Source organism: Corapipo altera, unplaced genomic scaffold, assembly GCF_003945725.1.
Source record: "Corapipo altera isolate COAL_440 unplaced genomic scaffold, ASM394572v1 2c, whole genome shotgun sequence".
In the NCBI taxonomy this organism is placed as follows: domain Eukaryota; kingdom Metazoa; phylum Chordata; class Aves; order Passeriformes; family Pipridae; genus Corapipo; species Corapipo altera.
Genome location: NW_020884923.1, coordinates 3,182,198 through 3,196,192, shown reverse-complemented (window position 1 = coordinate 3,196,192; position 13,995 = coordinate 3,182,198). Strand labels below are relative to the sequence as shown.

Here is a 13,995-nt window from a genome sequence, read left to right as displayed (position 1 = left end):
CAATCATTGTGCTATGCAGGATACCACTGACAATTTGAAAATGAAAGGTAAGGGAATCAGATTAATTGAAGTGTGTGATGGCAAATGTTTAACTAGTTCAATTAGGATCTTGTAAACTCGAACACAGTAAAAATTTCTTTTCGAATATGTTTCATTTTAAATATTTAACATAAGAAGTAGCCCCTAAAATGTTTTAAAACAATAAAAATGAATATGAACAATGATTTTACTTCACATGTTTGAACTAATCCCTGTGCTGAGCAGTGCTCCATTGAGAACAATGAAGAATGAAGTTTTGTGTTAATGCACTGAAGCAGGAGCAAACTGCCCTACCCAAACTGACCCAGCCTCCAGATTTGGGAGGGATTTGTTCAACCTTCATGAATTCTTCTGTGTGAGAATTTTCACCAAGAACAACATCCATCTTGGTGTTAATATTTTATGCTGCAAACCCCCTTCATCCACTACAAATGGCATGAATAATATAATAACATTTTATTAAGTTACTTAATTATTAGGCACATTGGATATTTATTAGCCTCCCAATTAGAAGCAAAATATAAAATAAGCATGTCTGCACAGCTTATGGATGAGATCTGAACATGTTGTTGCATTGACAGACAAGAGCATGGTGTCAAATGAAAACATTTATGTCCAGAATCACAACAGCCAGGTTAATGTGGTATTGAATATAGCTAATTAGCCAGTGCACAGTGATCCACTTTACCAACAGCAACTGTTCTATTTTAGAAATGAGTCTGTTTGGTGCATGTTCAGGGATCTCTGTTCACTTTTTATTCCATGATGCAGACATTTACTATATATTTCTTTATAAGGATCCTGGTTCACCAAGTCCAATATGAAAAGCTGAATAGAAGCATGTAGGCATCATGTAGATACTGTAGATATACAAATACCTCACAATCTATTTTATGTTCTGATATACAAATGTTATTCAATGTTATATAAATGTTATTCAATTGGCTGTACCATTCACTACTGATGCTCTGCTTTCACAAAGTGAGACTGAACCTGTTTCCTCCAATGTAATTAGTTTAGGCAAAATAAAGAAATAAATAAGTCCAAATGGCCAGCACTTAAATTGATGTCCAGAACCAATTTCATAAACATACAGTAGTACAAGAACTTGTACCGTACTGTCAGATGGTCTAGTGGATAAGAAATGCAAAAAGCCCAAACCTGAAGAGGCTGGCTACAAGCAATATGGAATATAATGCCACCACATTTCAGGAAGAAGTCTGACCCATATTTTCCAGAAAAACAGATCCGTATTTACTGTATTTTCTGAACATGGAATGGTTTTTGCATATGTTAACACTCTCACTGCATTATCAATACCCAAATCCATACTCTTCCATAGCTTAATGAATGCAAGTTTATCTTCACTGGAGAAAGAAAGCAGCAAGGAACTGCTCTTAGCTTGAAGCAAATATTATGTAGGAGGTGCACTCAAACAAATCTAAAGAGAAAATTCAACAGAAAATCCAAAATTCAGCTTTGGTAAGCTCCCTTTAATACTGTAAGGGGAAAAAAATACACAAAAATGTTGGGAATCTATTAAAATATGCCAAAACAACCCTTCAGGAAATGGATCATTCAGTGTAGTTTCTATATCTTTGTGTCTTGATAATTAAGAAATAAATTGCTTATCAGGGCTAGCTATACCTATTATTCATTCAAGGTTTCCTTATAGGTGTTTTCTTTTCTTTAGCTGACCCATCCGGATGGCAGGTAACCCACTCAACTGTGGTAGCAGCTCTGATCTTTATGCAAGGCTATATGTTCAGGAATCTCACACAGCTATAGAGCATATGTGCAGAAATCCTGAATCTCTATGCAGCAGGTATGATGACATATTTGACATTCCAGAAGTGTGGGGTTTATTAGCATGACTTAACAACTGCAAAAATACGGTTATCCAGGACATTACAGAAAGAAAAACAGCAGCTCATAAGAGTGGAAAATTATTTATATTCGTGCATTTCAATAAAGTTTTTAAGCTCTTTGAAGAACACCATTCATATAAGCTGCCAGATCAAATTAGTCCATGAGATGATGCAGGGTCGAGACAGTCATTACCTACTTATGCTTAGTATTGTTGCTAGAAACTTTTTTCAGTATTTACACAATCTTGCAAACCCTGTATAATCACGAATTAGCTGTCAGCCTCAAAATACAGCAATTCAATATTCCATGCCCAATAACAGCCAAGAAGGCAACTATGATACACACATACACTACAGGTATTCAATAGGTCCTGTGTGAAGCTTGTAGTCCACCTTACTAAATGGGAAATGTGGGTTTCAATTCAATTAGAACTGAAATTAAGTGAAAACATATCTTAGAGAGATGGTCTAAAAAAAAGGGTAACTTAAGTGAAATGAAATAATCAAGTGGGTATTTCTGTAATATTACTACTGTTATTACTATTTAGAAAACTAAAGAGCAGAAAGAATGCAACTGCCTCATTTTTCCTTTTTATGGTGGACATAATAATGATATTTACTGAATATCAGCTATAATATATGTTTGGCTTTTAAACCTACCATTAAATTTTGCAGCAATAATGATTTCAGTATATACCTATTTCCCACAGTGAGAAACGATACATAATTGTATAGCCTGTGCCACAGACTTACACAGTGCTCTATTGTGCAACATAGTGATAAATTTAAGTTCCCTGCATGATAAAATCATCACCACTGCCTTTTAAACAGCACATAATAGTAACTCTGCACTCCTCTCCATTTTATACAATGAATTTTCCTAACAGGAAAAGAAAGTGAAAAAAGTTTAATCTGTTTAAAAAAGTTTCATTCAGAAAAATATTTCTCTGCCTTCCACTTCTCACTTTCCCACAGTCAACTGCTGCTGTTTAAAGACAAACACATATATGCATAGACATTAACATTATTTTAAGCTTTACCTTGTCACCATTTCTTTCTCTTTATTAGAGGCATGGCCTCCACTGCTGAGAGGCCTACTTGCTGAAGATAAGAAATACAGGCGATGATTTTTAAAATACTGATCAATCAAAGGGAGCACAACCTGAAATTACATCAGAAAGAAGTAGTTATCTCAGGACTTTCTTTACTATGTTCTGTATCACTCTGTAAGTCACAACTAAAGACAGGAGGTTTCAAATAGGTTTTCTGTTTTAAAATCTCTATGTGCTTTTTTTCTTTAATGTCTATTCCTCTTTGAATTTATTTAGTATTAAAGGCACTTATTATGTCATCAAGAAAGGTAGCAGAAGAAAACTTTACATTACCTCTCAGCCTTAATCTGTGTGTTTATTCAGGAGGAGTACAAAGCAGAAAGCATAATCTAATTTTATATCACAATTTCAGATTTTTCCCATACCACATAACCAGACACAACTATTACTATTTGTTCCTTTTAATGTAGGTTTAAGAAAAATTCACCTACAGCTGTCAGCACACTAACAGCACTTAATTCTAGATGCTGTCAAACAAAAATCCCAAAACAACCTCATTCATTAAGGGTTTGTCCATAGAAGTTTTACTGTTTACTTTCTGTGGTTATTATTACTCAGTACCTACTGAAGGTGTCAGCCACGAGGAGACCCAAAATAAACTGCCAATAAGAACACCTGAAATTGTTTCCTTTTTGGAGCATGGTTCATAAAAAAGTGGAATGCTATCTTGTGAGTCAGTGAACTTGGCAAATAATACCACATGGAAGTACTCTAAGGTATTGAAATTACAATTTACTGGAAGGATATCAGGGTTAGAAAATGCTACAAGCAGTGCATTAGACAGACTGTTATCAGTAGATCCAGGGAGAGGATTCTTCCTCTCTCTCAGCACTGGTGAGACCACCTCTGAAGCGCTATGTCTAGTTCTGGGCTCCCCAGTACAAGAGAAACATTGACATACTGGAGAGAGAGCCTAGTGAAGGGTCACAAAGATGATTAAGGTAATAGAGAATCTTTCAAATGACAAGAGATTGAGGAAGGTGGGACTCTTTAGCCTGGAGAAGAGAAGGGTCAAGGGGGATCTCATCAATGTGTATAAATATCTGAAGGGGGGGAGTACAAAAGATGGAGACAGGCTCTTTTCCATTGTGACAAGACCAGAGTCAATGGGCACAAACTGAAACATGGTAAGGTCTCTCTGACCATCAGGAAACACTTTTTCACTGTCAGGGTGACTGAGCATTGGCACAGGCTGCCCAGAGATATTGTGGAGTCTCTGCCGTTGGAGATACTCAAAAGTTATCTGGACATGGTTCTGTGCAACCCGCTCTAGATGACACCGCTGAGCAAAGGGCCCTTCCAACCTCAGCCATTCTGTGACTCTATGCTGGAGACAACAGCATGGTTTCAAGACAAAGAAAGAAACAACTAATGTGACACTAATGGATACATGGCTGTGTTAATTCCAATGACTGTTGCTCACATTTACCTGCCTGAATATTGTAAAAGAGAAAAATCTACAAAAATAGACTAAGCTGGAAAACAAAATGTAGGGAGCTTATGGAAAATATCGTATGAGTATTTGCATATCATGGAGCAAGGAAATAACCAGAATAAAAATATAATCCTGTAATTTTCCCACATCTATACTTCGTCCTACATTATTTTCAAGTTATTTTTATTACTACTGGTTTTAATTAATGAAATAATGAATTTAACACTGAAAAATGCAACTATAACAATAACAGTCACTAAAATTATTTATTATTTCTCACTTAAATTACTCACAACGTTGACAAAGAATAAGCAAAGATATACTGTACTTTGGCAAAAAACTTGATTTCTTGTTCATATGGGAACTGCTCTCCTTTGCCTCTGCTGCCACCATCTGCAGAGAGAAAAAAATTAAGCTCCCTGTCATATATCCTAATTTCAGTCTATTCTGTATTTTTCTTAGAAAGTGTACACTATAAGCAAATAATACTGGTCAGTTTTAGATGTAGATTTAAGATAACTCGAACAGTATACACACTAGTTAAGTGGCATTTTATGACTACCTCATGTGAAGAAAAGTAATAGCAAATAAAATGTGGAAAGAATAATTGTCCAAATCTCTGTAAAAGTTTAGACATCTCATAGTCCAAAGAGATACGGATATTTTTGTGAGATAAAGATCTGGTGCTATGTTTGTCTCTTCCTGTTACAGGTGATAATTTGAAAGCCTTATTCAGATTCTAATCAAACACCTTTCTCCAGGTGTTCCTAGGAGAAACAAAATTAATGAATTTTTACTCCTTACGTGGAGTCTTTAGATGTGGACTTCCATCTAAAGGACAAAATTAATGGTTACATCTATCCAATTGAAATTTAAATTGCTTCACTTCACTATAAAAATTACTATAAAAATTACTATAAAAATCAAAACTTCATAATCAAAAAATAAAATCTGGTACAGCTCCCAAACTATTTCTCCTTTATTTAATTGTCCTGTCTTTGTTAATACATTGCAGGACTTGAATGGTATTTGTTCCACCAATGTTTCTAGTGTTTCAGTCTTTATTCATTATCTTTCTTGTAATTATGACAAATTTATATAATTAAGAAGGATGAAGCCATGGTAATCAGGCATGAGCAGATGAAGTAACCTGATGAGGTATCAAGACCAGACTTTGGCTAGTGTAAGTAACCATCATACCATTCATAAATTTGATAATTTCCACTTTGAAACTAGATAGACTTTTGGGTGAGCATTGATTTAGTCAATCTTGATGTTCCTGTTACTGTCAATTACACCATCTGTGACTACACATGAGGCACAGTATATACTGTGTGTAACTTATAACTCCCATGGTCACAACATGCATCTAGCCAGGTTTTTTGGCTTTTACTGCTCATGTAAGAAGCAGACTTGGGTCACTGAACTTTTATATCTTTTTTATCTTCAACAAAAGTAGATAAAGTTAAATCCTTCATAGCACTGTTGACAAAACGTGCCAGGCGTTTGTGAAAGAACCTCCCAATTGTGGGACTTTGTTGAAGAGGTTTCTCCAGAGAACATTTCAGAATTTCCCTTCTCCAGAGAACATTTCAGAATGGTACAAATGACTGGTTTTGTTTGCTCTCTGAAAAAGGGATTATATATGATAGTAACTATTAATGTGCACATGTGAGAGATTATAATTTCGTGCATAAATGCAAGGGAGTATCTAGTTTCTTTTTCAAAGAATGAAAGTCATTATAAATTCTGGCCAAACACTTTTAATATGATGAATGAATATGGGAAACTGGAATGAATGGCAACCACGTAACTTTTCAAAATTCATAATCTTCATCAACTATAGGAAATTAAGGGAAAAATTAGTCCAGGAACATGCTATTTTTAAAAATTTTCTAGTTTTTTTATAACATCATCTTAGTTAGTAATTATTTGAAAAAAATGTGCAAGGGATACTATACCAAACTCCAGAATGTACTGATGGGCTTCATCCACGTATCTTATAAGCTGCTGAAGGAAACTGTAGGCAAACCGTTTCTCAATGGAAGGTGTGTCTAATTCCAGGTCCTTAAGTCCTCTGTAAAAAGAAGCAATTTTCACACACACACACACACACACAGAAGGACTAAAAGCAGTCTTACCTTTCCATGTAAGCTGACACCATTTTCTCTAGTAACAATTAAGTGCTTATTAACATAAGAATTTTTTGTGTTTGACATAAACAGTACTCTTACACCTACTCAAGTTTTGAGCAATTTCTAAAAACACAACTAAGATTTCCCAGCTAGAACATTACAGAAAAATGAGACTTGTCAATCAAGTTAATCCACTATTATTATAATTTCTTTCCACTATTTATAAGGCATTACTATCTTATATTTTCCTCCAGGGACTGATTCTTTGGTGAGGGAGTTTTGATGCTTCCAAAATACTTTGATTTAAGCAAATTAGAAGAAAATCTATTGTTCATCACTATGACTTTTCCACAAAAGTCTGTTTGCAATGGAAAAATCTTTGAATAGTTATGTAGCATTTACAACAAAATCAGAGAAAACCTAAAATAAACTGATGGGATTGCTCTTCCTGCATGTTTCATCATAGTTACTAATCTGATATGAAAAGCACTTCTTTCAACAAGTATGAATCGTCAGAGAGTGAATCCATGACATGGACTGATTTCTGCTGGCAACAAGTTAGCATTGACACATGCCTTGATTATGCAGGATCAGAACTTAATTAATGGCACACAAAGAAACCAAGCTTAATGAGCAAGAGAGAAGGGATAAAGAAGACAATACTAGAGAATGAAAGTCTCCAGTTACTAAATAAGGGGCCATTAAGAAAGTTCAGACACAACTTTGGAGAGGGACCACCTCTATTTTGTAACTCCTAAGAGGAGGGGACATGAGGATTTGGAATATTTGAGGCAGATCAGTGGAACTACACAAACCAACGATGAACTGTGCAGCAGGAAAATATCAAGAGCAGAGGGGAGAAAAGGCAAAAAGAGCTTTAAAAATGGCTGATCACATGTAAACTGTGGCCTGTCAATATAGTTTTCTGACTGAGCCCTGTACCTCATCACTAGAGTTTGTCCTATACTCTTATTATATATGCTATATAATTTTATTACCTGTAGAAAACTAGAAAGTTTACTAACAGTTGGATGTATGGAGACACACCAGAAAGGAAAAAACAGGCTGCAGTGTTGAGAAGAAAGGTGGAAGAAGATGTGCAGAGATTCTGGAGAACTCTGCTTATGCCTTCCAAAACATTGCTACTATCTCTGTAATGCATTTCTTCCTTACAGTGTTTTAAATGAAGGAGTTCATCCTTATTTCCAGGCATTGAAACCTAAAAATGATCACAGAGCTTTCTTCTGATTAAAAAACCAAATAAAAATCCCCAAAACCAAACAACCAAACAACAAACAACCACCACTACTGAGGACTATTAGAAAACTTCTGTTACAGAGAATTACCTGGAGACAACATATCCATTAATCTGTAGAAATTTCAGAATATCCTGTGCTTTTTCTCTGTCCTTGGCTTTTTCTTTGGCAGTGAGTGTATCGTAAGGAACAAGAAGAGGATGGTTGCCTCCTCCTACTATGGAACATAAAGAGAACTAAAAATTAGTTAAAGAGTTTTCTGTTGACATGGTAAGTCCTAGTAGGCAAAAGCATTCTCATGTACATATATGTTACAGTAAAATCTAGTCTGAAATAACAATAATACATTTGTCTGTTTCTTTACACAAACCTTAAGAAACATTCACATGGGAACTTTGGACATGGCTCCATAGTTCTGACATAGTTGCTGCAAGTACCAAGTAAATACGCTGAACCTACCACAAGAACTCTTAAAGAAGAACAAAGTGCTTAACTGTTACAAACATTTATTACAATTACAACTTCATTTAATGAAACTGGAAATATTTCAATAAATTACACATAATTTAACAAGAAAATCATTATATTAACAAATACATAAACATATACAGTCCTGCTTTTAAACATTCTGACAGGGCTCATTGAGTTTAGCAAGATATACACATATTTAAAAATATATTAAAGTGATACCATTCTATTTTATAATAATAAATTAAAGACAGAAAACTAGAATGCATTTTTCAAACATGGTTCACACAACTGTCCAACCTGATTAAAAGAATGCTTATCAGAGCTAAACAGAAAAAACTGCATTGGTATTGCTTACAAATATCTGATGTATCAATACATCCCTGAAAGTAGACACTTAATTTGGCAGGAAAATAATGCTGCTATTATTAATATAAATATCTGCATAAAAAACAACATTCTTAGGATTTCAGCTTCTAAAATCACCATCACACAAGAGAACACAATAAATTCCTACAACAATTGCTCTGAAACCCCAGGAAATTGTAAGGGCAATGATCAGACTCATCTCAGAAAAAATACTATAGCAAGTCTCTAATAACAGTAATATTTCTAAAAAGGAAAAAATTCCCTCTATAAAAATCCTTGGATTTTTTTTTAAGCCACATATTATAAAATTTTCTATTACTTCTAAAAGATTAATGTTATAAGAAAAATATATTAATGTAGCTTCAATTAATTTACAGCCTTTGAGTTCTCTTCCTGTGATATATTTGAACTGGTAAGCTATAAAAACTTCCAGGTACTAAACATCGTAACAGATACTTTGTTGTTTCTTTTTTGTCATTTTAATATGCTGTTCCTTTTTCTGTTCATCTATTTTCTCAAATGCATAAACCAAGCTAATCACAGTGAACTTAAAATACTGAAAATATTTATAGTTAATATTACCTTTTGCTTCAAGCTCCATTTTCTTTTTCTTTGCCCATATGTTATGGTAGTTTTCAGCCATCATCTCAGCCATAGCCTTAGGAAAATGGAGAGCTTAGAGATATGTCTTGCAGTGGTTAACTCTCAAAAAGCACAATTTTCTGGTTGATAATAAATAACAAGTTTTGTTCTCTGGGAAGTTCAATACAATTACACTATAATGATTTACTGGAAACAAGTTTTTATTGAAAAATTATATAGAATTTGAGTAGAACGGGCATAGGTATAGGAGTTAGGAACCTGGTGCTGAAGAAAGAACTGTTATTAAAAAAGGGGAGGAACTACAAAGAGAAGTATAGTCTGGAAAGAGTACTGGGCTGTAAGATGGGGTACTTGATTCTTCAAGGCCAAAAAGAACCCTCTGAAGGCCCTGGTCAGGGAAATAAAGAACAGCAAGCCAAAGGACTGAATCAACATTGTTACTGCTGGCTGCAGACTAATCATATACCCATGGATATAGCTTCTTCAATGTGGATATTATGCTCATTTTTGTGGGCACACTGTTAAAAGCATCAACTATTTTACCACATAAATTCTTTTATACCTTCTTCCTATAAAACAAACTCAGACTGGCAAACTAGAAGCTAGATCCCAGGCAAAACAGACAAGCTCTCCAATCTCTAACTAGAAGGAACTACTATTCCAACATGAAACAACTTTTTAAACCCACCTCTTCTGTTCCCCTGGTTGCACCCCCCACGGTTGTACAGAGTGGTGGAATTTTCTGCAGATTTCATTTTTCATTTCTTTCATGAAACTACAGAAATATTCTGCTCATCTTCAGTAAGGGTTTTGAGTAATGAGTATTTCCTTTATTTATGAGAATACTCATGAATTCACAAACTTTTCAGCCATATCCTGTGCAGGGCTAAGAGTTGTACTCAATGATCCTCGTAGGTCCCTTCCAACTCAGCATATTCTGTGATATCTTTTTCATAAGACAATTCGTTTCATAAACTTTTCTCCAATGAATATATTATTGCACATATCTCTTCTGCATGGTAGATGCTTTCTATTATGCACACTCGGATCCTGGTGTTTTGATAATCCAAATTAGGACCTTGGAAGAGTGTAGTATAGTCTGTGTTCTATTTCCTTGGAAAGCAGGATGCTATGAAGATGTTTTCAGAGTAAGATCTAGCTACTCATGGAGCCAAGATGTGACCAGGTGATGTAAGACCAAAATGAGAAGTATTTTGGAGAGTTACAGTTTTAGACATGGTCAGTTCCTCCTAGCATATTATTTGCACAGGATGATGTAAAAATTGAACAGCATTAATTCTTATGTACTAGTTAAAACAAACAAAAAAAGAAAGAAACCACAAAACCAAAACACTTAAAAAAAACCCCAACTCTGTTCAAAACTATTAACTTTGTTCTAACAATTTATCTAAGCCTGAACTCCAACTTGAAAGATATTAAACATTTTTAAAAATGTTCAAAATTAAATACACAATTTTTAAAACTCAGATCTCATTAATACTAACATGTTTGGATATTTCCTGAATGTCTGTATCAGGACAATTAATAGCTGAAATTGCATTTTAATTAAATTTACTTAGCTCTAAAATAACATATTCTGAACCTGGTTTCAAAGACCTCTCTTCACAGGGCAAATGAATCATTAAGTCAACAGGCTCTGCTTTATAGCTAAGGACTACAAAGGAAGTTCAATTAATGATAAGTATTAGAGGGTATGGGACTAACAGAAGTTCTAATACCATTTCTTTGTGGTTTGTGACAGGATGGTTACTTTTATCTGACCTTGGTTTACTGTAACATAACACTATGATGATGTTCACATCATGAGTTTGTTCATGAGCAATAAATAAAGTCCTCACAGTCTTTCAATTATACTGAGTTTATACAAACATTAAATGTAATTGTAAGGAGTCTTTGTTATCAGAATAAGATAAGAATGTAAGAACAGAGAATAAGATAAGAGTGTAAGAAGAGAATAAGATGGAAGTAGTTATTCAATTATCAATTTTATGAACTCTTTGGAATAATCATCAGTGTAATGACGGTTACCTGGCAGAAAATTCTTATTACTGTAAAGCTAGTCAACAATCTAAAATGGCTAGAAATATAAAACTCGAAACTACAAGAGAGAAATCAAGGAGGAGAAATTCAGTGTGAGAATTTGATACAGTACAGTATATACTGTACAATTAGCCAGTTATCTACTACTGCTGCTTGTTTCCCTGCACCATACCAAAGCTTAGTATGGGCAAACTTCACCCTGTGTTTCAGGAGTCTATCGTAGCCAGCTTTGAACACCATGTTGCAATCACTAGACTGGCACAAACATTCATACTAACTAATTTAAAACTATTTAGCATGCCCACATAATACTGTAATCATATTCCCAGTAAATAAGTAGGCTGTAAAAACTAGCATCATGCTCCATCAAACACCATGAAAAAAATCCTAACTAATGAAAGAAACATCATTTATTAACTAAAATATATTGTTCCAGACAGCAGCAATCTACTGATAGGTCTGTCAAAATCATACCCGCAATTCCTTCATTCTCTAATCTCACAATATTTATTGTAGCAACAGTTCCTAGTTCTTATTTCTTCAGTTTAGGGAAAAAAAAAGGCAACGACAAAATGTTTTGGACAGATAACAGAGAAATGAATGAAAAACAGAAAAGATTGGTGCTGCTAGCTCTTCTAAACAGGATTGTCTTCAAAACAACAAATGTTCACAAAGAGAGATGGGAAAATCAATTCAGGAATACAGAAAATTTTGAAGCTTTTCAACATAAACCATATTTTTTAAGCAACAGAGAATCAAGGAGAAATTATAGAAAAAAAACCCGCAAAAATCAAAGCATATTAAAGAAAGTAAGATTTGGTAGCAAATTATTTAAAATAAACTAGTAGATCTTAAAAAATTAAATTATAAAAAAAAGGGTAGGCAGTTTAAGTGTTTCTGACTCACATGTAAGTCTCTGGAGAGGGTGACATTGCTCATATCAATTGCTCGAGGAGTGTAACCATGGGCTGTATCTACAGAGATCTGAATGACAAATGTGCAAAACAGTCAAGTTATGCAAGCATTTAATATGAAGAACTTATCATTAACAAGGCAGGAAAATAGTGAAAGAACTTAGGGAAAAAGTAACTTGTATATCTCTAGAGAGCAAAAATATCCTATGTAGTCCAACTGAAAATAAATCAAGGTCGTAAACTTAAGTGAGAATTAGGCAAAGATCAACAAAGTTTGTTCCCAAGGACAGCCAGCCATCAGACACAAATCCCTCTCATTCAAAGGCAAATTTTACTTGAACTCCTTTAAGGTTTTAACCTACCTATTGTGGATCAGGCCATATGAAGTTATAATAAAATCTCTGCATTTTCTAGAGGTTTTTCTTTTTCTCAGCAGGTAAAATCTCAGACAATCACGTTGAAGGTGAATTCAGGGAAAAATCAAACTCTGAATTCGGCTTTTCAACCATATTTCTACATTTAAGACTAGAATCTACAAAATACTTCTCTTTTACCTTCTGTTCCTCCTCTCCACTCAGAAAATATCACCATTTTGTCATTCTTTCTTTCTACCGCCTGAATTGGTCAAAACTTTGCTCATTACATTGACACAAATGGTCAAAGAAGGTTAAAAAATTATGGAGGTTCTCTGGGTGACAAGCCACTGATACAAGAAGTGTGGCTGGAAAAGGGGAAAAAAGTGTGGCTAGAAAAGGGGCATTGCTAAGTTTTCCTCTACGTATTCTGCAGTAATAGATATATGTCTCCCTCAGGTAGGTCTTCCTATAGAAAGAATAGTGTCCAGACTTTTGCTCCTATTTGTGATATTATTTTAATTTGTATTTATATGAGCATGTAGAGGCCTAAAAGTTTGAAGGCTTCCTTTAAAAAGGCAGTTATTATTCATAGACAATAGCATAAAGGATGTATAAGCAGCACACAGTAAATAAATACTGAGAAAATACTATTTTCTAAAGCAAACAATGCAAGCATTGTTACATTAACATGAAGGTAGTGATTAAATTCACAATCCTAAACATCCACTGGACAGATTATATGACTAATATGTCTGTTCTAGAACAAGCAGCAGTCACAAGTATTGAGGCCATGTTGCTGAGAACACAGTTGCATTGGGCAGGGCACGTCTCCAGGAAGAAGGACCACCGCCTCCCTAAGATCCTGCTTTATGGTGAACTTGCCACCAGCTGCTGCAAGAGAGGAGCCCCGAAGAAAAGATACAAGGACCTCCTGATATAACATCTCAGTCTTGGTCATACTGATCAACATAACTGGCCTACTCTGGCCTCAAATCGGGAGGTCTGGAGACACAGCATCTATAACGCTGCTGTTTCCTTTGAGAACACACATAGGATCACCCTTGAGGAGAAAAGACAACGCAGAAAGAATCGTGTCTTGCAGAATGTACCACCTAAGGAGTCTTTCTGCTGTGCCTTTTGCAATTGGACATGTCTATCTTGTATTGGCCTTATCAGCCACCAGCGTGCTTGTAATAAATGTGGATAGAGCCTTTCCCAAATCTTCGTTCGCAAAGCCTGGCCACGATGATGATGGGATGACAGTGCATTTTAAAAACATAATGATTATTAATATGATAATGTACTCTGAAATACAGAAATATTTTAGGTTTCAGAAACTCTTCTAGAAAAGTTATACAAATTCATTATAGTAAGGGAAG

The 13,995-nt window shown here is 34.8% G+C and overlaps 1 protein-coding gene across 8 annotated transcripts in view; it reads right to left on the bottom strand.

Annotated features, from left to right (window-relative positions):
- The window catches only part of RYR2 (ryanodine receptor 2), a 381,847-nt gene that overhangs the window by 89,028 nt on the left and 278,824 nt on the right, over positions 1-13,995 (bottom strand). For all 8 annotated transcript variants that reach the window (XM_027657258.1, XM_027657254.1, XM_027657259.1 and 5 more), the window contains 6 exons: positions 12,253-12,330; positions 9,265-9,340; positions 7,936-8,062; positions 6,416-6,531; positions 4,783-4,847; positions 2,948-3,069 (listed from right to left, as the gene is read on the bottom strand). In XM_027657258.1, the coding sequence (XP_027513059.1) occupies positions 2,948-3,069; positions 4,783-4,847; positions 6,416-6,531; positions 7,936-8,062; positions 9,265-9,340; positions 12,253-12,330 (584 nt within the window). The remainder of the gene's footprint in view (positions 1-2,947; positions 3,070-4,782; positions 4,848-6,415; positions 6,532-7,935; positions 8,063-9,264; positions 9,341-12,252; positions 12,331-13,995) is intronic.